The sequence below is a fragment of the Diabrotica virgifera genome, chromosome 8 (assembly GCF_917563875.1).
Source record: "Diabrotica virgifera virgifera chromosome 8, PGI_DIABVI_V3a".
Lineage (NCBI taxonomy): Eukaryota > Metazoa > Arthropoda > Insecta > Coleoptera > Chrysomelidae > Diabrotica > Diabrotica virgifera.
The window spans coordinates 207,625,202-207,651,914 of NC_065450.1; the positions used below are offsets into that span (position 1 = coordinate 207,625,202).

Sequence of the window (26,713 nt, forward strand, 5' to 3'; positions counted from 1 at the left end):
GACTTTTTATAAAGGACTATATTCGTTTTTTTGTATTAAATGGTATACAGCCAACTACAGGAAAACCTTTTTCCACCTACCTCTACCGAAAGTATACTTTTCCGGAGCTGATTGTAGGGAGCAAAGTTGTACTTTTCCTCCCTAGGGAGGAAAATATACTTCCTCCCTAGGGAGGAAAAGTAAAAGTGACGTCATGGTATTTCATTCATGAAATATAACTTATGCCCTGTACAATATCTATTTTCCATTACGTAAGTATCTATACATTTTAACGTTTATTTAAAAACACCTTGTATTTTGCAGAACGGTAAAAACAGTAAATTGTTATTCTGATTTAACAATGTTTACATTAATAATTTGACTTATATTTGACAGTTGACAGTTACATTGTACCTACTTGTTAGTTGTAGTTCTAATAAATTTTGTTGGTTAGATACATAAATAAATTAAGTAAACATAAAAAAATGACTTGTTATTTGAGGAAGATGGAAAAACCATATGTATAACATGGGAGTAAAGTGCCTTTTCCTCCCTTGAATAAAGTGCCTTTTCCTCCGCTACGCGTCGGGCAGTAAACTTCATTCTCGGGAGGAAAAGTAGCACTTTGCTCCCTTGTTATACAAATAGCTATTTCCTTGTGGATCTTTAATAATACATTAACAATAATTTTTCTATTCTCATACTATAATATATCATTTATGATGTCACTACCTGTATCATTATGAACTTCATTATGATACATATTTTCATTAGGATACAGATTTTTAATACAATAGAATCGCGATACAGATACAATAGAATCGCGATATGACATTTGCGATAAAGGTGGCACACGCTCAGTAACTAATGGCGAATCAAATACATACTCTTTGACAGTTCTCAATATGTAAACAAACTGACAGACTGACAAACTACTTAATTTGTTTGCGTTACAAAATTAATAAATTTGAATATATTTTTTTGTGAATGATCATAGAAAAAATCGTGTAAACAACTTGCATTTAATTATCATTATGAATCTCGTACTCTATACGAAACTCGCCGCTAGGCGGCTCGTTTCGTATCCCTTATACTCGCTTCATTATGATTATCATTAAATGCTCGTTGCATAATATACTATTAAAAACCAGTCACATTTTAATTGGCTTTAATAAAAATCGTCTTTTTGTTCTACGTATATATAACATACCGTATATGAATTTCGCACCAAATAACATTCCAAATACTATTATTGTTTTATTTTTATTTAATAATACAGTAACAAGTATTTTAAAATTAATCTTCTTTTATCAGACTCGAATAAAAACTTATCTTTTTCGGTGTACGAATATTTAACATTCCGTATATGAATTTGGAACCGAATAACATTCCGTATATGCGTTTGGGACCTCGCCGCCTATTGGTTAAAATAAAACGTTAAGATGTTTTATTTTTTTTTTGCATAAAAACGGCGCCGCATTTGAAAAAAAGGCAGGCAGGATTTTTTGTCTTAAATTGAACCAGCAATTCAAAAATGATTTTTAATTTGAGATATCTCAGTGGCGTACTATTTTTTCTTTAAATAAATTCAGACCATTACCCAATGACGAATACAAAAATCTTAATTGTATGTCAAAAAATGCACAATAACTACCCCTTAAAATACACCAAATTTCATTTGCATAGCTTAACCGGTCTTAGAGCAATAAATAAATTGGCAGTTTGAAATAAAAATTTCGACACCCCGTATCTCGGAAACGACGAATTTGCGGACATATGTTTATAGAGCAAACCGGCATTATTTTTTATGTAGAATTAGCCCTTAAAGTTTTTCATACTTATTTACTAACACCCTGTATATGTATTTCAATAATCAAATATCACTATATTCTTTTAGATACCATTCAGCACGGAAGGTTACCGAAGCCCTCGATTATATATAAATACATGGACAATTACTTTTATCCTTTTCAAAGTATTTACCAAAACGGAGTTGTACAATGGGAACCGATTCAGGTAAGTATTTTTAAAATTAAAAAAAAATGCTTTCCATAATTAATTTGATATAGTAAAACTAGGAACTATTTTATATTTAAAAAGTATTTGATATGTATGTGTTTAAAACTATACAATTTTTTATTTGATTAAATAGAGAAGAACTTCTTAAAGTTCATCTGTACAACTGCTTTGTAAAAATACACCGTCTGGAAACTACATACCAAAACGGGCTTTACAATAGGTAATGAGTCACGTAAAGTTTCGGACTCTTTATGGGGCTTCTGATGCACAGATTCATCTTACGCTCCAATGTCCCTCCCGCTTTTAGCTCTGACCGTCACGATAAAAAATTCCCAGCATCTTTTCTTAGAGGCTAAAGCGACAGTCTTGATGATTATTGTCTTTGAGGGAAGTGATAAAAGCAAATAAACTAAGACACTGTAATTTGTACGCCGGTGTCTCAAAAAAGCACTACAATCATATTTCTGACGATTTTAGTTAGATGAATCACCGTTGAGTATTAACTCAATTCTTATGATATAAATTCTCAATACTCAAATATCAATAAAAACTTTAAAAAGGGTAAACCCTGTAGTTGGCTGTATAGTATACCTTCGATAAAACAACGTGGAATGAAGTAAACACTTCTGTTGTATATATTGTTGTGATCTTGATTATTGATATGAGATAATAATTTTATATGTCATTTAATTTAATCAATGCTTTAATAATAATCTAATTAATTTACCAGATCACATATCAATATGTTTTCAATCTCAGGGCTTTTTTATAAAATTAATTACTTACATACGTGGCTTCTAAGTATTTCTTAATGGTTCCTAATCGGGATAGGAAAGAAAAGAGTAGAATAATAACACATATGGGTTACAATTGTAATCAAAATATTGTTTATTTTATTTAAATGGCAATCACTGCTTAATATTTGCTATATCTTATTATTCTTAAACATAACATTTATACATGGGAATCTTATTTCCTTTTGATTTCCAATTGAAAGTTTTTATTAACATTTAACTATTATGATTTATCAGCAACAATTCTATTTAAGTTTGATGAAGCTTTTCTGATATTATTGATTATGTTTCCTCAATTTTAAATGTGGTATTTACTACGAAAAAACCCATATATTCATGTCCAAACAAATGAGACTGACCTTTTTTTTGGTGCACTGAGAATGTCTTCACATAAGACCCGTTTCCTGCTGTCCTTGGCTGCAATCAAACCTCGTCCTGGCTTCCAGTAATGTTCTCCTCTGAAACTAACTCGTATATCTCTCGTTTCCTGCTTCTGTTGTGATGCTGTCTTCTACCTTTTTCGAAACTGCAATCAGCTACCGGGAACTCTTGGCTCAAGGAGGTTCTTTTACTCTCAACTTGGCCTACCTCTCGTTCTACGATAGATACTCCACACTCACGGAACTACACCGACTTTCTCACTCCTCGAACACTACCGTCTACTACTCGACTTCACTTCTCGACAGCTCAAAACATTCTGATCTCTATTTGTCATTCATTCCCCTACTTTCTAAATATCCCTTCCAGATTCACAAACCAAAATTCCACCACCAACTCTCATTCGCAGTATTCCTCAAAACCAATTTTTAAACTTTCTAAATATGCTTAATGGATTTCAAAGAAAATAGTTAATTCCCATTCTAAAATTACTTTCTACTATATACAAATTTTAATGACCTTTTAACGATTTCACTTGAGTCTTATTTAATCACTTCTTAAAATTAAATATAACAATTTGTTGTATACAGGTTGTTCTAAATTTATATGCCCGTGGTTGAGAAAATTGAAAATATTTTATATTAAATTGAATTCTGTTTATAATTATCAAATTTTAATTTTCATATCACATAGAAATATAACAAATCCCCGCCTTGTATTCGATAAAATTTATCTGCATTTTTAAATAAATTTTCTCGAGGCAAAACCAACTCCCTGTATATTTCCTTACTTTAATCTACGTCTTATACCCCTTCTTCTTGTATTACTCTAATTAGTCCCACCTGTAGAGTAATTGTTTCCTTATTTTCAGTGTCCTCATCCTGTGTTAGAGTGTCGGCTATTATGTTGTCTTTCCCTTTTTCCCATATCAATCTTCTGTCTTTTTCCTCAGATTTTTCACATACTTTTACCGTGCATTCTGCATCCTCGTTTTCATATGCCTCCTCTTCAAATGCCACTGTTTCGATTATATCTTTTTCGCTTTCATTTGTTAGCTTTATTTCTCCTTCTCCTGAGCTCATCTCTTCTTTTGAGGAATCCCAGTTTTCTTTTGCTTTTGATACTCTCAATTTTTCTTCTTCTGGGCTCAACTCTTCTTTTGAGGAGCCACAGGTTTCATTTTCTTTTGTCTTTTTCTGACTTTTTCTCCCTTTTCTTCTTTGTCCTTGCTTCGTTGCCAAATTCATTTCCACTGTTTGGTCTTTACCTGATTCGTCCGTATTATTTTTAAAATCTATCACTACATGTTTTTCTGCCAATTCGTCAACTCCTACTATCATGTCATGTGACATGTTTGGCATTATTACACATTGTAGTGCATACATCTTCTTACCCAGTCGTACCATTACTCGTATGCCTTCATTTATAGTTGCCAATGTCCGTTTGTTTGCGCCCACTAAATTTACCCTAGGTATTTTATAAATTAAATTCGTTAAGTTAACTTCTTCTATTAGTTTTCTGTTGACCAATGTTATTTCAGATCCAGTGTCTATCATAATTTTAATTGGTTTCTCGTTGATAAATCCATCCACAAATTTTAAATTAACTCCATTTTTCTTTTCGTTGTTTCCTGCCAATTTAATAAACTCCTTGGGGTGACAAAAGATTCCTGTTTGATTTTTGGTTTTTAGTGAGCGCCGTCGTGAAAAGACGCCGGTTGCTCATCGTTGTTTATATTTTCGTCATAATGTCTCTCTCCGTCATATTCATCTGTCTGGGTATTATTTACTTCTCTTCTATTTTCTCTTGGTCTGTCGGATCTGTTTCGGTTTTCTCGATATCCCTGTTCATTTTGTCTACCATTATTTCTGTTTTCTTGATTTGAGCGTGTGGTGTTTCTATTCTGGTATTCTCGATTTCTGTCCTCATTCCATTGCCTATTTCTTTGTTCATAATTTCCTCTTCCGTTGTCTCTATTTTCGTTTTCCCTTCTGGGATTAAAATCTCGTCTTGTATAGTCCCTCCTATTTTGATTTCTATCTCTGTAATCTTGTGTTTCTCGGGGCCTGTAATCTTCTCGCGACCTTCTTGATTTTCTTTCTCTTAGACGTGATTCTCTTATTTGTAGGAATTGGCATAAACTATCTATGTCTTTGTAATTTTGCAATGTGATATGGTCTTCCAGCGTTTCCTCGAAATGTCTTGCAATCAGTTCGACTAATTGTTCCGATGAGTAATTATATTGTAAATGTTTTGCATTATTGTAAATTTGCAAAGCATATGTCCTTTCTGATACACCCATCCTATCATTGTATCTCCCATTTTGCAATTCCTTGTTAATTTCCAATTGTTGGACTTTTCCCCAGAAATAATTCAAAAATTTTTGTTCAAATTGTTGCCAATTGCCGAATTCTTCTTCTTTACTATCGAACCATAGGCTTGCTTCATATTTGAGATGGTTTCTGATAGTTTCTTTTGCTGTTTCGAAATTTCCGATGTGCTGTATTTTCTTTTTCAGGCTATTTATGAACGGCACTGGGTGTAATCTTCTTACGTCCCCGCCAAACCTTATCTTCACGTCATCTGTGCTATGTATAACCATTTCTCTTCTTTCTCCGACATTTTGTTGAGTATTGATTTCCGCAATCTTTCTTTCCACTTCTTCTATGTCTGCTTGAATAGCGTTTTGCAACTTGTTTTCCAAACTTTCCATTTCTTTTTTCTGGCAATTCGTTATCTCCTTTATTTTGATTTTGATTTCTTTAATCTCTAACTCCTGTTTCTCGCTCTTTTCTGCAATCTCTTCTATTTTTTTAACCATTTCCTTCTTAATACTCTCTATATTTCTGTTGTTTTCTTCTATGGCTTGTTTTGTTTCCTGTTGATTGTCATCCATTTTTTGCTCCACTTTATCCATTTTCTTTGATGTTTCTTCCTGATTTTTATCCATTTTCTTTGATGTTTCTTCCATGGCTTGTTTCGTTTCACGTTGATTTTCATCCAGTTTTTGTTCCATTCTTTGTGACTGGAGTTGCATCATTCGTAATATTTTATCTATTCCTGATAATTCTTGCTGTTCTGATGCCATGATTGTCGTGTCTAAAATGTCTTCTTGGTCTGAATTATTCTCTTGATTTGAATGTTCTTTTTGTTTTTTGTTGTCTTTGCTTTGGCTTCTTGTCACAGACATTTGTTTTCAAGAAGTACTGTCCCCGCCAAATATGAAATTTTACTAGTATGTTACCAAGACGACTTTTTCTCACCCAAATATTATAAATTGTCAATAAATATATCAAATGTAATATCGTAAAAATAAAATATTAAATCAGTTATGTAAAATTTGTACCTAAAGAGATCTAAAATTTTATGTTATCAAATGTAAGTATCTCACTTTTTACCACAGGCATATAAATTTTCAAATACCGGCTTTACTCTTTCTATCCTTCAAATTTGCCACTAGAAATACTTTATAATGCCCTCCACGTTGGACGACAGTTGTTGTGGTCTTGATTATTGATATGAGATAATAATTTTATATGTCATTTAATTTAATCAATGCTTTAATAATAATCTAATTAATTTACCAGATCACATATCAATATGTTTTCAATCTCAGGGCTTTTTTATAAAATTAATTACTTACATACGTGGCTTCTAAGTATTTCTTAATGGTTCCTAATCGGGATAGGAAAGAAAAGAGTAGAATAATAACACATATGGGTTACAATTGTAATCAAAATATTGTTTATTTTATTTAAATGGCAATCACTGCTTAATATTTGCTATATCTTATTATTCTTAAACATAACATTTATACATGGGAATCTTATTTCCTTTTGATTTCCAATTGAAAGTTTTTATTAACATTTAACTATTATGATTTATCAGCAACAATTCTATTTAAGTTTGATGAAGCTTTTCTGATATTATTGATTATGTTTCCTCAATTTTAAATGTGGTATTTACTACGAAAAAACCCATATATTCATGTCCAAACAAATGAGACTGACCTTTTTTTTGGTGCACTGAGAATGTCTTCACATAAGACCCGTTTCCTGCTGTCCTTGGCTGCAATCAAACCTCGTCCTGGCTTCCAGTAATGTTCTCCTCTGAAACTAACTCGTATATCTCTCGTTTCCTGCTTCTGTTGTGATGCTGTCTTCTACCTTTTTCGAAACTGCAATCAGCTACCGGGAACTCTTGGCTCAAGGAGGTTCTTTTACTCTCAACTTGGCCTACCTCTCGTTCTACGATAGATACTCCACACTCACGGAACTACACCGACTTTCTCACTCCTCGAACACTACCGTCTACTACTCGACTTCACTTCTCGACAGCTCAAAACATTCTGATCTCTATTTGTCATTCATTCCCCTACTTTCTAAATATCCCTTCCAGATTCACAAACCAAAATTCCACCACCAACTCTCATTCGCAGTATTCCTCAAAACCAATTTTTAAACTTTCTAAATATGCTTAATGGATTTCAAAGAAAATAGTTAATTCCCATTCTAAAATTACTTTCTACTATATACAAATTTTAATGACCTTTTAACGATTTCACTTGAGTCTTATTTAATCACTTCTTAAAATTAAATATAACAATTTGTTGTATACAGGTTGTTCTAAATTTATATGCCCGTGGTTGAGAAAATTGAAAATATTTTATATTAAATTGAATTCTGTTTATAATTATCAAATTTTAATTTTCATATCACATAGAAATATAACAATATGTATTGTTATATTTCTATTTGATATGAAAATTAAATTTTGATAATTATAGACAAAATTCAATTTAATATAAAATATTTTCAATTTTCTCAACCACGGGCATATAAATTTAGAACAACCTGTATACAACAAATTGTTATATTTAATTTTAAGAAGTGATTAAACGAAACTCGGGACAATGCGCTTAAAATAAAACTCAAGTGAAATCGATAATAGGTCATTATCGTTGTTCGCGGAAGGTTCGATCATTAGCCGATGCTAAATAAGACTTAGTGGAAGTAGATAATAGATCATTAAATTTTGTAATTAGTAGAAAGTAATTTTAGAATGGGAATTAACTATTTTTCTTTTGAAATCCATTAAGCATATTTAGAAAGATTAAAAATTGGTTTTGAGGAATACTGCGAATGAGAGTTGGTGGTGGAAGTTTGATTTGTGAATCTGGAAGGGATATTTAGAAAGTAGGGGAATGAATGACAAATAGAGATCAGAATGTTTTGAGCTGTCGAGAAGTTAAGTCCAGTAGTAGACGGTAGTGTACGGAGAGTGAGAAAGCCGGTGTAGTTCCGTGAGTGTGGAGTATCTATCGTGGAACGAGAGGTAGGCCAGGTTGAGAGTAAAAGAACCTCTTTGAGCCAAGAGTTCCCGGTAGCTGATTGCAGTTTCGAAAAAGGTAGAACACAGCATCACGACAGAAGCAGGAAACGAGAGCTATACGAGCTAGTTTCAGAGGAGAACATTACTGGAAGCCAGGACGAGGTTTTGATTGCAGCCAAGGATAGCAGGAAACGGGTCTTGTGTGAAGACATTCTCAGTTCACCAGAAAAAGGTCAGTCTCATTTGTTTGGACATGAATGTATGGGTTTTTCGTATTAAATACCACATTTAAAATTGAAGAAACATAATCAATAATATCAGAAAAGCTTCATCAAACTTAAATAGAATTGTTGCTAATAAATCATAATAGTTAAATGTTAATAAAAACTTTCAATTGGAAACCAAAAGGAAATAAGATTCCCATGTGTAAATGTTATGTTTAAGAATAATAAGATATAGCAAATATTAAGCAGTGATTGCCATTTAAATAAAATAAACAATATTTTGATTACAATTGTAACCCATATGTGTTATTATTTTACTCTTTTCTTTCCTATCCCGATTAGGAACCATTGAGAAATACTTAGAAGCCACGTAAGTAAGTAATTAATTTTATAAAAAGCCCTGAGATTAAAAACATATTGATATGTGATCTGGTAAATTAATTAGATTATTATTAATGCATTGATTAAATTAAATGACATATAAAAATATTATCTCATATCAATAATCAAGATCACATCAACTGTCGTCCAACGTGGAAAGCATTGTAAAGTATTTCTAGTGGCAAATTTGAAGGATAGAAAGAGTAAAGCCGGTATTTGAAAATTTATATGCCTGTGGTAAAAAGTGAGATACTTACATTTGATAACATAAGATTTTGGATCTCTTTAGGTACAAATTTTACATAACTGATTTAATATTTTATTTTTACGATATTTACATTTGATATATTTATTGACAATTTATAATATTTGGGTGAGAAAAAGTCGTCTTGGTAACATACTAGTAAAATTTCATATTTGGCGGGGACAGTACTTCTTGAAAACAAATGTCTGTGACAAGAAGCCAAAGCAAAGACAATAAAAAACAAAAAGAACATTCAGATCAAGAGGAAAATTCAGACCAAGAAGATATTTTAGACACAATAATCATGGAAACAGGAATAGATAAACTATTACAACTGATGCAACTCCAGTCACAAAAACTGGATGACAATCAAAGAGAAACAAAACTAGCAATGGATGAAGCAAAAAGGACAATGGATAAAAATCAGGAAGAAACATCAAAGAAAATGGATGAAACACAACAAAAAATGGATAAAGTGGATCAAAAAATGGCACAGCAAAAAATGGATGACAATCAAAAGGAAACAAAACAAGCAATAGAAGAGAACAATAAGAAAATAGAGGAACGCATAGAAAAGTATGAAAAGGAAATAAAAGGATGTTTGACAACAATGAAAAACGAGATAGAACAGCAAGAAATGAAAATTAAAGATCACATGCAAGAACAAGAAATTAGAATGAAGGACCACATGAAAGAACAAGAAATGATAATTCAAAACAAAATGGAGGAGTTAACGAATGGCCAGAAAAAGGAACTAGAAAATTTGGAAAATAAGTTAGAAAATGCTATTCAAGTAGACAGAGAAGAAGTGGAAAAAAGAATCACAGAAATAGAAAAACAAGTCACCGAAAACAGGACGCAACAGAATGTCGGAGAAAGAAGAGAAATGGTTATACATAGCACAGATGACGTGAAGATAAGGTTTGGCGGGGATGTAAGAAGATTACACCCAGTGCCGTTCATAAATAGCCTGAAAAAGAAAATACAGCACATCGGAAATTTCGAAACAGCAAAAGAAACTATCAGAAACCATCTCAAATATGAAGCAAGCCTATGGTTCGATAGCAAAGAAGAAGAATTCGGCAATTGGCAACAATTTGAACAAAAATTTTTGAATTATTTCTGGGGAAAAGTCCAACAATTGGAAATTAACAAGGAATTGCAAAATGGGAAATACAATGATAGGATGGGTGTATCAGAAAGGACATATGCTTTGCAAATTTACAATAATGCAAAACATTTACAATATAAATACTCATCGGAACAATTAGTCGAACTGATTGCAAGACATTTCGAGGAAACGCTGGAACACCATATCACATTGCAAAACTACAAAGACATAGATAGTCTATGCCAATTCCTACAAATAAGAGAATCACGTCTAAGAGAAAGAAAATCAAGAAAGTCGCGAGAAGATTACAGGCCCCGAGAAACACAAGATTACAGAGATAGAAATCAAAATAGGAGGGACTATACAAGACGAGATTTTAATCCCAGAAGGGAAAACGAAAATAGAGACAACGGAAGAGGAAATTATGAACAAAGAAATAGGCAATGGAATGAGGACAGAAATCGAGAATACCAGAATAGAAACACCACACGCTCAAATCAAGAAAACAGAAATAATGGTAGACAAAATGAACAGGGATATCGAGAAAACCGAAACAGATCCGACAGACCAAGAGAAAATAGAAGAGAGGTAAATAATACCCAGACAGAAGAATATGACGGAGAGAGAAATAATGACGAAAATATAAACAACAATGAGCAACCGGCGTCTTTTCACGACGGCGCTCACTAAAAACAAAAAAACAAACAGGAATCTTTTGTCACCCCAAGGAGTTTATTAAATTGGCAGGAAACAACGAAAAGAAAAATGGAATTAATTTAAAATTTGTGGATGGATTTATCAACGAGACACCAATTAAAATTATGATAGATACTGGATCGGAAATAACATTGGTCAACAGAAAACTAAGAGAAGAAGTTAACTTAACAAATTTAATTTACAAAATACCTAGGGTAAATTTAGTGGGCGCAAACAAACGGACATTGGCAACTATAAATGAAGGCATACGAGTAATGGTACGACTGGGTAAGAATATGTATGCACTACAATGTGTAATAATGCCAAATATGTCACATGACATGATAGTAGGAGTTGACGAATTGGCAGAAAAACATGTAGTGATAGATTTTAAAAATAATACGATGAAACTAACAGAAGAAAAAGAAAAGGAACAGGACAAGGAACAGGAGAAACAAAATACGGACGAATCAGGTAAAGAACAAGCAGTGGAAATGAATTTGGCAACGAAGCAAGGACAAAGAAGAAAAGGGAGAAAAAGTCAGAAAAGGATAAAAGAAAATGAAACCTGTGGCTCCTCAAAAGAAGAGTTGAGCCCAGAAGAAAAAAATTTGAGAGTATCAGAAACAAAGGAAACCTGGGATTCCTCAAAAGAAGAGACGAGCTCAGGAGAAGAAGAAACAAAGCTAAAAATGAAAGTGAAAAGAATATGATTGAAACAGTGGTATTTGAAGAGGAGGTATATGCAAACGAGGATGCAGAATGCACGGTAAACATGTGTGAAGAATCTGAAAAAAAAAGACAGAAAATTGATATGTGGAGAAGGGAAAGAAAAAGAATTGCGGTTGATGTTAAGAAACTACGAAAATTTGATAAATGAGGAAAACAAAGTGGCTAAAAAGTACGAACATTCATTTGAGGTGAAAAACTTGGGAAATTTTCGATCAAAGACTTACCCGATTCCATACAAGTATCGACAAGAGGTGAAAGAAGAAATAAATAAAATGTTGGAAGATCAAATCATCGAAAGATGTGATTCACCGTATGTTAACCCGATTGTGATAGTAAAGAAAAGCAATGGAGAATTGAGATTATGTTTAGATGCCAGGAATATCAACCAGCACACTGTATCACAATATGAATCACCTCTAAACATCGAGGCCATTTTTGGAAGAATCACCGGGTCACACATATTTTCGAAAATTGACTTAAAACACAGTTTTTGGTTGATACCGTTAGCTGAAAAGTGTAGAAACTACACCGCTTTTTCTATTGATGGTATTGTCTACCGGTTTAAGGTAGTGCCATTTGGATTGCAGAGTGCTTGTGCTGCACTCGTCCGAGCTCTACATACCATTTTGAATCGCCATGAAGATTTCATAGTTCATTATATCGATGATTTATTAATTTTTTCACAAGATACTCAGAGTCATCTGGAACACATAGAAATAATTCTGAAAGAATTGGACACAGCGGGATTGAAATTAAACATTGAAAAATGTCAATTTTTTCAAAGAGAAGTCATTTATTTGGGTTTTCAATTGGACACCAAAACAGTAAGATTAGCTGAAGACAGAGTCAAGCTCATAGATGAATACCCAAGACCAACGAATTTGAAAACATTGAGAGGTTTTCTTGGCACGATAAATTATTTTAAAAAGCTGATTCCCGATTTGAGCCAAAAGGAAATCCCTCTGATAAAATTGCTTAAAAAAGGAATAAAATGGAATTGGAAAGAAGAACAGGAGGAAGCTTTCGAAACATTAAAACGAGAATTCTCAAAAGGAACGAAAATATACCACCCCATTTACAATTTACCTTTTATACTCCGAACTGATGCGTCCATACAAAAATTTGCAGGAGTTCTGTCTCAAATACAAAACGACCAAGAAGTACCGATATGTTTTATATCTCGAGTGACTAAAACACATGAGAGAAAATATAGTGTTACAGAATTGGAGTTTGCCAGTGTACTATATTGCGTAAACAAATTGAGGTTTTACTTATTGGGAGCAAAATTCACAATCGAAACAGACCATGCAGCTTTAGTACATATCATGAAGAATAGATTAGTAAATAATAGAATACATAGAGGCATTCTATTATTACAGGAGTATGATTTTGAGTTCCGATATATAAAAGGAAAAGACAACATAATAGCCGACGCTCTAACACGGGATGAGGACACCGGAAAAAAGGAAACAATTACTCTACAGGTGGGACTAAATAGATTAATACAAGAAGAAGGGATATATTCGTTAAATGAGATAAGGACAAACCAGGAAGACCTAGAGGAAAGAGAGAAAAGAAGAGCGGAAGTAGAAAATAACATATATTTTAAGAGAATAGACGGAAAAGAACTATATTTAGTGACACAGACATTGGCCGAAAAGATAATAAAGAAATTACATGAGGACAATGGGCATATCGGTAGCAGAAAAGTTTGGCTCGTTTTTAGGGAAAATTACATAAGCCGACAGGATTACCGCATTGCAAAGGAAATTACCCAGAAGTGCGATGTATGTCAAAAATATAAGAGTCGGAATTTCAAAAACGAAAATGTTGCCAAAAATATTGAAGCCCGAAACAAACTAGACATTGTAGCAATAGATATGTTAAGCGATCTAATTATGACCACTAAAAGGAACAAACATATTCTGGTAATGGTGGATTTGTTTTCAAAATACGTAAAATTATATAGTTGCCGCACCACAAAGGGGGAAGAAATATTAAGAAAAATCGACAATTTTATAGCCATAGTAGGAACACCAAAAAAGATTCTACTGGACAATGCAACGTATTTCCGAAATGATCGTTTCAAGGGACAACTTCGAGAACGAGGAATAGAGACAAATTTTGTCAGCATCAGGCATCCACAGAGTAATCCTTCGGAACGATTCATACAGGAAGTGACGAAATTTCTTCGCATTGCAACAGATTGTCAACATCGCCACTGGGACAGGAAAATGGCGAAAATAGAAAGGTATCTAAATACAATTCCGAGCACAGTAACAAAAGAGACCCCAGAATACATCATGAAGGGTGTACTGCCGATAAGGCCATGGGAAGACCAAGAGCCAAAAGAATATCAACAGGTGATTGAAACCGTACAGAGAAGATTACGGCGAAGCAACGAAAAATATATCCAAAGACAGGAACAAAATAGAAAAAGAAGACCAGTGACTTTCCAAAAGGGTGAAAAAGTACTCGTGAGGGCATTACGAGTATCAAATCTTCCTGGGGGCATTTGCGCAAAGTTGATGCCTGTTTTCGAAGGCCCGTATATCGTGAATAATGAAAATGGGATAAATAGTTATGAGTTGAGGCACAGGAACTCGGAAAAGATCCGAGGAATTTATAATATTCACGATGTATACAAATATCACGAATAAAAGACAGATACATGAAGTAGATAGTAAGTTAGGATATAAGACGTAGATTAAAGTAAGGAAATATACAGGGAGTTGGTTTTGCCTCGAGAAAATTTATTTAAAAATGCAGATAAATTTTATCGAATACAAGGCGGGGATTTGTTATATTTCTATTTGATATGAAAATTAAATTTTGATAATTATAGACAAAATTCAATTTAATATAAAATATTTTCAATTTTCTCAACCACGGGCATATAAATTTAGAACAACCTGTATACAACAAATTGTTATATTTAATTTTAAGAAGTGATTAAACGAAACTCGGGACAATGCGCTTAAAATAAAACTCAAGTGAAATCGATAATAGGTCATTATCGTTGTTCGCGGAAGGTTCGATCATTAGCCGATGCTAAATAAGACTTAGTGGAAGTAGATAATAGATCATTAAATTTTGTAATTAGTAGAAAGTAATTTTAGAATGGGAATTAACTATTTTTCTTTTGAAATCCATTAAGCATATTTAGAAAGATTAAAAATTGGTTTTGAGGAATACTGCGAATGAGAGTTGGTGGTGGAAGTTTGATTTGTGAATCTGGAAGGGATATTTAGAAAGTAGGGGAATGAATGACAAATAGAGATCAGAATGTTTTGAGCTGTCGAGAAGTGAAGTCCAGTAGTAGACGGTAGTGTACGGAGAGTGAGAAAGCCGGTGTAGTTCCGTGAGTGTGGAGTATCTATCGTGGAACGAGAGGTAGGCCAGGTTGAGAGTAAAAGAACCTCTTTGAGCCAAGAGTTCCCGGTAGCTGATTGCAGTTTCGAAAAAGGTAGAACACAGCATCACGACAGAAGCAGGAAACGAGAGCTATACGAGCTAGTTTCAGAGGAGAACATTACTGGAAGCCAGGACGAGGTTTTGATTGCAGCCAAGGATAGCAGGAAACGGGTCTTGTGTGAAGACATTCTCAGTTCACCAGAAAAAGGTCAGTCTCATTTGTTTGGACATGAATGTATGGGTTTTTCGTATTAAATACCACATTTAAAATTGAAGAAACATAATCAATAATATCAGAAAAGCTTCATCAAACTTAAATATAATTGTTGCTAATAAATCATAATAGTTAAATGTTAATAAAAACTTTCAATTGGAAACCAAAAGGAAATAAGATTCCCATGTGTAAATGTTATGTTTAAGAATAATAAGATATAGCAAATATTAAGCAGTGATTGCCATTTAAATAAAAAAAGAATGTGTGTGTACTTTGTACGCACGTAAGAAGTTATAACTTCTATTATATGATTTAAACGAAATTAATATACTTTTTATTTATATTTTGTTTAAATATTAAACTAATTTATACTTACTACTTCTCAAACATTTTTATTAGAACAGTGCCAAAAATTAAAATAATAAAAGAATAAAACACACACAAACACATTAAAGAAGCCACAAATGATGTTTGAACATTAATTGTCGAAATTGTTTTTAACTAAATACGTATTTTCTGAAAATACAATTATATAATAAATATACTTACAATCATAAAATGTATTAAAAAAAACAAAAAAGAAAGTTTCTATTGGGACTCGAACCAGCGCTGATAAGCGCGGTTGGTATTGGAATTCATTCGCCTTCAAGCTTAGCCACGGACACTATGTGTCATTATTTACGAGGATCGACTAATTAAACGGATTAAACTTGTGATATTTTGATATTTTGAAAATTGATCAAATTATTTTAATTTTGAATTGAAATGATTTAGAATTGAAAAAATACAACAAAACATAGAGTAAGAAAACAATATATTAGGTGAATATTGATAGAAATTTTGATGGTAATCAAATTATATAAATAAAAGTATTACATACTATGTATTTTGGCAGATCAAATAGGTAGGTTTATACCCATGATACATTAACAATTATTACGTACCTGTTGCTTTTAAAAACTATTTAAAAGTCACTAAAATATTATAAACTTTTTTGTTTATGTCCTCACAACAATAAAACTAATATATACATTTGTTTACCTTTAGCTTTACCTCCAAACCACAGCTGTCCTACAGCTGCCATATCGGATAATTTTTGACATGTCATTTGAACATCCAATCAGAACAAAGTTATAATGCGCATGCGCCGGGCTGATAGGTTTTAACATATAAAAATTCACCCTCTATCGCCGGTAAAGAAGTATAACTTCAATAAACAATATTTTGATTACAATTGTAACCCATATGTGTTATTATTTTACTCTTTTCTTTCCTATACCGATTAGGAACCATTGAGAAATACTTAGAAGCCACGTAAGTAAGTAATTAATTTTATAAAAAGCCCTGAGATTGAAAACATATTGATATGTGATCTGGTAAATTAATTAGATTATTATTAATGCATTGATTAAATTAAATGACATATAAAAATATTATCTCATATCAATAATCAAGATCACATCAGTATATGAATTTACTAAAATTCTTAAAATTTATCCACGAGGAAGTAGAAAATGTACAAAACGTTTTCGGTCAAACTGACCATCATCAGTGTAAACGTTCAGTGTACAAGTAGTTGAAACTAGCCACTTCAATAGGTGTAAAAACCTCTAAATTATATTATTGTTACATTAGACATTAAAGAGCAGTCGACATTAAGTCGATGTCTCGAAAGATTTTTAAGTTAACATGTGGATGTACTTCATCCTTGCTCGAAAATTGCACAATACGCCAGTGAATGGGAGCAATAGTAGGATATTACCTCCGAATTATATCCTACTGCATGAATTTTAATGAAATTTTGGGCCTAGCCTCTACTTATCTCCTAATTCAAAGTCTACCATATGCCGATGTGTGCTTTTATCTTGAGGGTGGTTCCCCCCCTTTTGAGGGGTGTAAAATTTTTTTGGTCAAAATTACCACGGAATTCGCTAGAGAACCTAATTCTAAGCAAAAACTGTTCTATATTTTTTTTTGAAAACTCCATACTTTTTGAGATATTCGTGGTTGAAAGTTGGCCATTTTCATTGAAACATATCTTTTCGAACGGGTTTTCATGAATACCTTAAAAACTATGCATCTAAGTAAAAAAACTCTATTAAACATTTTTGTAGGTTATAAAAAAACAACGAGACACTTGCCTTCATAAATCTTCTAGTTACAAGACAAAAAGAGATATGATAGGTGAAAATAGTTTGTTTTTTGGTACATTCTCCAATTGGTGTATTCAACTTGAAATAACAGAGAAACGATCAATTTTATAGGTGCATAATGCTAATAATACCTTTTGTAGTGCTTGAAAAGACCTTTAAAATGAGCTATACTAAATGTCCATTACATTAAAACTAAGCGAGATATTGTGCAAACAAAATTGATAACTAATATATTTTAAGAAAAAATGAGAAGTAATTTTAACCCAATCCACGAAAATGTAAATGCATCGTTTTTCTTCCACAATACCTTTTATTATAGTGTTATTTCTATGTTCAAAAAGTTGACGAATTTAAAATAAATGGTTTTTGAAAAAAAAAGATCAAATTATAGAGCGCACTTTTAAATTTTCTTAAAAATCTTCTTTTTTCTCCATGTAACTTGGAAATGATAAGAGATACAGTAATGAACAATAAAAAAAAATTTGTCTGAAAAAGCCCTACATTTTTGTGTAGTATCTTTTTTTGTATCTCTTAGATATCTTTTTCGAGTTACATGGAGGAAAAGGAAGATTTTTAAGAAAATTTAAAAATGCGCTCCATAATTTGATCTTATTTTTTTCAAAAACCATTCATTTTAATCCAGTCCAACTTTTTGAACATAGAAATAACACTATAATAAAAAGTATGGTAGAAGAAAAACGATGTATTTAAATTCTGATGGATAAGGGGTTAAATATACTTCTCGTTTCTTCTTAAAATACATTAGTCATCAACTTTTTTGCAGAATATATCGCTTAGTTTGAATGTAATCGACATTTAGTATTGCTCATTGTAAAGGTCTTTTCAAGCACTACAAAAGTTAGTAGTGTCATTATACAACTGAAATGGACAGTTTTTCTGTTATTTCAAGTTGAGTACACCGATTTGAGCATGCAGCAAAAAAACAAACTCTTCTTACCTACCATATCCCTCTTTGTATTTTAACTAGAAGATTTATGAAGGAAGGAATCTCTTTGTTTTTTTATAACGTACAGAAATATTTTATATATATTTTTTTGTTAGATGCATATTTTTTAAGGTATTCGCAAAAATCCGTCCGAAAAGGTGTCACTTTTCAATGAAAATTGCCAATTTTTTCAAAAAATAATTGTAGAACAGTTTTTGCTTAAAATTAGGTTCTCTAGCCTCTTTCCTGGCCATTTTAACCAAAACATTTTTTACCCCCGAGAAGGGGTGGGAACCACCCCCAAGATAAAAGCACACATTGGCATAGGGTAGACTTTGTTTCTTGAGCTATTCCCTACTTACTGTGAAAATATCAAGTAAATCGATGTAGTAGGATGGAATTCGGAGTCAAACACCCTCATTGACTGCCCTACAAGGCAATGCTAAAGTGAGAGGTTAAGGACCAACTGTCAAATATGTTAAATTTCAATAACCCGAGTTAAGAGAAAATCGGTGGACTTAAATCGCCATAAGTAAGTATGTACAAATCTGACATTGCAAAAATTACGACTGTTTACTATTAATTATCAATAAATACAAGCACCTATAATCTTCTTTTGTACGCTGTCTTATCCTTAAGGACGTTGGCCAGTACATTTGTCCATCTAATCTTATTTGCAGCCACTCTGAATAGGTCATATTCGTCCATTGTCGTAGGTTTTTATTCCAAGAGTTGCGTCTTCTCTCTAGTCCCCTTTTGCTATTGATTTTGCCCTGGATTATAAGCTGTATCAGTTCATAATTTTGATTTATTACGATGTGACCAAAATATTGTGTTTTCAGTTCTTTTATTCTAAGCATAAATTCTCTTTCCTTATCCATCCTCCGTAAGACTTCCGCATTTGTCGTATGGCTGATGTAGGATATTTTGAGCATTATACGGTCACATCAGAGTTCGAATGCTTGGATTCTTTTTTGCGTTGCTTCTGTCAGTCTCCAGGCTTCAACGCCATAAAGCAAAGTGGACAAAAACATAGCACTAAGTAGGGATGCAATCCAGCAGCATTTTCAATCCAGCTGGATTTTTGCAAGATTGGCCTGAATCCAGCTGGATCCAGCGTGGATCCAGCAAAATGTGGAATCAAAAGAAAAACACGATTTCAATGTTATTTTGGCTGTATTCGAAATTTCTAAACAACAGAAACATGAATTATTTAGTTTTTTTGGAAATGAGACCTTAAAAAACGTAGGCCTAACCTACTGCGCACAGAACTGCACATATAGCTGGTTGCGGAGAAAGCCCTTTCGGCCTCTATACTGGTCGGTTTTAAGATCATTAAATAGTCATAGACCATGAACAAATGATCGCCTTTCACTCCTTCAGTCTCATAAATGGCCATTTCTTTTTCCAAAATCTTTTCGTAATCTTTTTGAGAATCAGTTTTTTTTTTGTTATAAAAGTTTTCTCTTTCTTATTTCAATTCAATGTTCTTGGCATCAGTCCTTGTTCCAAAGTCAAATTCACGGGCTCCGGATTAGTTGGCCCATCTTCTTTCATTATGTCCTCTTGCACTGGTTCCACAATCACTTGTTTATACGACTTCAACAAATTTTTCATCTCTTGTCTTGGATTGTTGAGTCCTTCGCCATACTTTTTTGGATTTTGTAAGTCCACTAATGTACCTGTAATTTAAGAGAGGTACTGTTCCGCGACTCCGTTACTTAGTGCTTCAAATATATCGGCACTAAGGCTAGAGTCCTGGCTATTTAGTTTGTCTAAGGCAAATTTCATTATTGTGTCGGTCGTTATCAAAGTCAACTCACATCTGCAAATAGCTTTTACAGCCAGTTTCACCGGTTAAATAGTGGCGATCAACTCTTATTGACCATTCGCCAGCAGAGAATTTATCTCAGAATCAATGTCTATCAACGCTTTATCGATGCAAACTTTTAGGCTGTAGAAGCTTTTCAGCATACTGAGCTACTGCTAGCGTCATAGAATGGCAAGTTGCCGACTCACAGCTTTGAATAAAGAGGCTAATGAAGACATTAAGTCACTTATTTCGAATTTGACATGTTTGCGGATCCGCGCTGCTGGATCCAGCAAGGTTTGCTGGATCCAGCATGTAAAAAAAAGCGCTGGATCCAGCTGGATTGCTGGATGAGGGATCCAGCAATTGCAATCTCTATCACTAAGTACTCTAGTTCTCAATGAGATACCCGCTGGCGGTTGCATAGAACTTTTTGCGTTTTGTAAAACATCTATGTGCTTTTTCCAGACGTGTTCTTATCTGTAGTGAGTGGTCTCAAGTTTCAACAAGATTATTTCTAAGTTACGTTATTCTTATTACACTTTCCAGATATGTTCCAGCGACAATGACCTTTTCCCTTCTGTTTTGGTGATTGCTGGTGACCCTCGTTTTTGTCTTCTTTGTATTCAAGTTCATTCAAAATTCTCTACAGGCTGTCGTTACTCGGTCCATTAGATATTGCAATGCTTCAGCATTATCAGCCAGAATGACCGTATCGAAGGTTACTTATACATTGCCCGATTATAATTATAATTATAATTATACCATCCGAGGTGCCTTCCAAAGCTTTCTTAAATATCTTTTCAGAGTAAACGTTGAACAGCAAAGGTGACAGGACACATCCCTGTCTTAATCCCTTCTCGATATTGATTTTTTCAGATGTTTCGCTTTTTATTCCGATTTTAGCCTTTTGTTCTTGGTAGAGGTTTAAAATGATCCTTAAGTTTTATCGTCGATATTACATAATCTTAAAATATCTATTAGTTTAGCTTGTTTCACGAGGTCAAAAGCCTTCTGAAAGTCTATCAAACACAAGTATACGTCAGAATCGACATCTCTACGTTTTTCAACTAGCACGCTTATTGAAAAAAGTGCTTCCCTTTATAATAGAACTCCATATGTTACGGGGTAGTTACCCTGAGGAGAGGGTTGATTTGGTAAAACACTATTTACTCATACTATATTTATTGATTACTTCTAAATATCTGTAACGAGTTGGTGGGCTTGAGGTCTAACTATCTAATCATGTATCTGAATCACGAATGATGATTAATAATAGAATGGAACTGAATGATTCGCGATGCTTTGCTGTAACTGTAAATAAACTAGAAAAGTGTTGATGTTTTTAATGCTGACACGGGCTGGCCATGAATTAGAAATAATAATGATTAGCTGACAAAGCGTTATTGAAAACTAGGTGCACTTGTGTTGAGCAATCGGTGTCACCTCATTATTTAACAACAAACGTGATGTTTGTTTTGTAGGTCATTTAAAAATTAAATGAATATGTGTTGCTCTTATTTTGGATGCTGATCATCCTTTACATCCTTACCCTTCCGGAAAAAAATTTTCTAACTACCGACAAAGAAGAAAATTTTTCTAGACAACGCCACCAACTGATTACTTTTAAAGATTTATACAAAATTATACAAATACAAAATACCATATAACAATACACAATACAAATACAAAATATACAAATATAAAATATACAAATATACAACTTTTAACACTATAAAAAAATTAGTCATCAAACATCGTCTATTCTTACTTATTCCTTTTCTTAATCTCGCGAAAATGTATACTCAGAAATTGTAATCTATATTTTGCCTTAATTCACAGATAAAAAAATATAACTTTAACTCCTACATTTGAACTTTACTTTTTTTATTCTAACTCTTTCACTTTTAAAACAATTATTTTGATTTTCTCACTTTTACATGTTCTTCTATTAAAAATTTCTCCTCTATTTTTCTCTTCTGCTTGTCCGGTACTTTTACTAATACATATTTTTCATTTTCTTTATACTTAGTACTTTCTTCATAGTGTACTATTAAACATAACTCTTCTTCTTCTTCTTCTTCTTCTTCTTCTTCTTCACTATTTCATTTACCATTTACTTCATAAATTCTACTTCTCTAACCTTTACCTACTCGGTGGGTAGTTTTTCGCAGCTTTAAATCCTTTAATTTGCTTCCGGTCCTTTTGCACGTCCTTAGTCGTGAGAAGGTTTGTTCCAAAAAGGCAAAATTGATAGTTTTGTGCGTCTCTAAAATCTTCTTCTACTTCTCGCATCCCTAAATTCTTCCTGTCTGAACCTAGTGCTCCCCCTTAGTTGAGAATAGGATTACTTCAAAACAAAAACTAGGCATGCTAAAATCTTCGAACTTAAATTTGTACTTTTTCCTTGACAAGATTCTGTTTTTTTTATTGTCTCGCGTCTAGATTGTCTCAAATCATTTATGCTTCTACTATATAAAAATCAGTTATATCATTAATTCATCATCATAAAACAACAAATCATATTTATACCAAAATTCGACCGATATTTAAAAAAATTGAAATAAAAAAATCTTATTGTCGGTATCAAAAAAAATGTTTAGGAATTAGGAAATAAATTAGGAATAATATTGATTAGCTGACAAAGCGTTATTGAAAACTAGGTGCACTTGTGTTGAGCAATCGGTGTCACCTCATTATTTAACAACAAACGTGATGTTTGTTTTGTAGGACATTTAAAAATTAAATGAATATGTGTTGCTCTTATTATGGATGCTGATAATCCTGTACACCTTAGTGATCGCCATCATCGGATAATTCTGATAGAGCACGTAAAGAAGAAAAATAAAATTATTCTTTATATATTTATCAAAAAAATACAATCTTTTTGTTTAGAAAAATTCCCTTCCCGCTCTCCCCCACGAATGCAAGCGCGAACCAGGTGGGCGGGCTATTATAAAAAATGCACCGTTTCCTATCAGAAATACACGAAAGCCGAACAGTATATTCCATTTTGGAGGTTTTTGTGAGGGCTCTTAATAACATTAGCCGGAATGAAACAAAACTTTCTCGATCATATTTCATCCAAGTTTACAAACTTCGAGCCTTCATTATAAATGAACAAGAGCGAATAAATCTACGCTACACGGTTTCAATTTTCAGTTTTTTTCTTCTTCTTTTGACATGTTAATAGATACTTTCGCAATAAAAAGTAGTTTGTCATTTCGGGTTCGGAGGAAAGGACTTCAGACACTGTTTAAGATTTAAATTGAATTCACTAGGTCGAATAAATTGTCCCAGTGTGTGTATCGGTGATTTATCGGTTGGGAATTTATATTTGTGGAAATAAAGAAGATACAAGATGGTTAAAAAAGGGTTTGACTTGTTTTGTATATGAAAAAAATTTGTTTTGTCAAGCAGACAAGTTAAATCAATTAATGATTACTCTGGCCTGGCTGGGTGATTTTTGAGGCCGGTACATTTATAGATGATCTTTTATATTTCATATATAATTCAAAAATGCAATTCATTTGTTTCAATCCGACCAGGTTTATTTACCATTTCAAATTTTCGGAAAGTCAAATTATTATCGAAATACATGACAGAGAACAAGTATTATTATTATGGTTATTGTTTGAAAACAGATTTGCATTTTATTACAAAATATACAGCAAAATATTACAGGGTGATTGATTCGTGGGGTAAAGGTCAATAGATCGGCTATAGTAATAGATAGCAATAAAAGTTAATAACAAAAATTGTAGCCAACTTTGAGCTTCACATTACAAAATTAGTTAGAATATTACAGGTTGTTCGATAACACAGTGGCATACCAAACTTTTGTTTCTTTTTTTAAATGAAACACCCTATATTTTATTTTATATTCGAAATCCTGTTAACTTCTCCATCACAAAAATATAAAGGTTTGTTATGATATACAGGGTATTTACAAAGATATAACCAATTTTGTATGAAAATCAGAACAAGTTCAACTCCCTGTATAACTAAAAATAAGCACAACAGCAATGGTTTATTAATGTCATATTTTTTTATTTCTTGTCAAAATTTTCAAGAATAATTGACATTGCTAATTTTCTTTATATCAAATACAGGGTGAGTCAAAACGCAAGTACATTATTTTCTCATTAATGTTAAATGGAACACCCTGTATTTTATATCATTATTGAAAAGTAACATTACCTTACTTTAATTTTAATATAACATTCCCTGTGTCCAAATTTATTAGTTTCCGAGATATTTTCATTTTTCAGAGCAAATTATTTTAGGTGTCTAAATTTATCTAAATTTTAAATAAGCCATGACTGAATTCACAATTGACGATTACTGATTATCAATCCGGTAATCAATGTAACAATGTAGCAAATAAAGAAATAAAAATAATTTATTAGTACTTAATACATTTTACAAAAAAAAAAAAACACAACCACAACATGCAACATTTTTGAAACAATTAAAAACTACTTTTTTATGTAAATGTAACAAATAAAGAAAGAAAATTAGTAATACATTTTACGAAAAAACACTAAAACACAACATTTTGTGAAGACAATTAAACACTACTTTTGTATGTAAATGTAACAATGTAACAAATAAAGAACGAAAAATAATTTATCAGTAGTACATTTTGCAAAAAAAACATGTTTGAAAAAATTAGAAGCTACTTTTAATAAAATATTTTTAACATTTAATTACATAAGGTGTTCAAAATTACCTCCTAACACATTTATGCACGCCTAAAAACGATCATTGAATACTTACTCTACGAAGCATTTGTAAATTAACACATCGAAATACGCTTTGTATTCTATTTTTCATCTCATCCCTTTTTGTTGGAGGCATTTTATAAACTTCATTCTTAACGTAACCCCAAAAAATCAGTCCAGTTTATTAAATTCTGGTGATTTGGGTGGCCACGCTACTAGTCCATTGAAAAATGAAAATATCTCGAAAACTAATAAATTTAGACATAGGGAATGTTATCTAAAAATTAAAGTACGGTAATGGAACTTTTCAATCGTGAAATAAAATACCATTTACCATTACGTTCCGTTTAAAATTACTAAGAAAATAATGTACTTGCGTTTTGACTCACCCTGTATTTGATATAAAGAAAATTAGCAATATCAATAATTCTTAAAGCTATCATACTTTTTAGAATATTCTTCTATTTCACTACATTGATTTGCCAGCCAGGTGGATTTGGCCTCTTTTATTTTCTTTCCTATTAATCTCTGTATTTCCTTGTATTTTGCCTTGCTCCTCCCTTTATGTTTCCTTCTTTCCTCCATTAGCTCTAGGATTTCTGAAGTCATCCATCTCTGTTTTATTATTTTTGTGGGTAATACCTTCTTTCCTGCCTCTACTAACGTTTCTTGTATCATGTTCCATTTGTCATTAACATCTGTTGTTTTTATCACGTCTTGTTTTATTTTCTTTAAGTTATCATTTATTTCTTGTTTTAATCTCTGACGTACAGGTTCTTCTTTTATATTTGAGACATCAAATCGTGGTATATTTGTTTGTTTTTGGATCTTTTTCAGTTTTATCTTCATTACGCCTACTAATGGATTATGATCTGCATTTATGTCAGCTCCGGGGTATGTTCTCACAGAATTTATAATGTTTTTATATCTGGATTTGATTAAAATGTAATCTATCTGGTTTCTTACAATGTGATCTTCCGAATCCGCCGGTGATATCCAGGTATAAAGTCTTCTTTTAGGTAATTTAAATAATGTATTCATTACTACCAGCTCCTCGCTTTTGCAGAATTCGACAAGTCTGTCCCCCTTTCATTTCTTTCTCCCAAGCCAAATTGTCCCACACATCCATCTACTTTTCCTTTTCCAATCTTGGCGTTGAAATCTTCCATCACCAACAATATGTCATATTTTTTTTGTGGATCTTATGATTTCGTTCAATTGCATGTAGAAACTTTCTATCTCGGCCTCATCTTTGTCGGCAGTAGGTGCATATATTTAAAAAACGTTTATCTTTTTAGAGAATGTTTGTAACTGAATCATCATCAATCTTTCTGAGTAGGGGGTAAAACCAACGACAGATTTATTTGTCTCTTTGTCTACAAGTATGGCAACTCCATATCGATGTCTTGGATTATTGTTACCAACATAATACATCATGCCGTTGTTTGTGGTTAGTTTTCCTGAATCGGGCTATTGAACATCGCTGATACCGAATATATTTATCTTAAGGCGATCCATTTCAGCTGTTAAATTATCGAGCTTACCTGGTTGATACAAACTCTT

General features: G+C 32.5%; 2 protein-coding genes across 3 annotated transcripts in view; one reads left to right on the top strand and one right to left on the bottom strand.

Annotated features, from left to right (window-relative positions):
• The window catches only part of LOC114331049 (uncharacterized), a 527,814-nt gene that overhangs the window by 132,558 nt on the left and 368,543 nt on the right, over positions 1–26,713 (top strand). Inside the window, exon 7 of the mRNA XM_050659330.1 lies at positions 1,877–1,995. Coding sequence (XP_050515287.1) covers positions 1,877–1,995 — 119 coding nt within the window. The remainder of the gene's footprint in view (positions 1–1,876; positions 1,996–26,713) is intronic.
• The window catches only part of LOC114331039 (RWD domain-containing protein 2A), a 515,824-nt gene that overhangs the window by 110,309 nt on the left and 378,802 nt on the right, over positions 1–26,713 (bottom strand). The window lies entirely within an intron of this gene.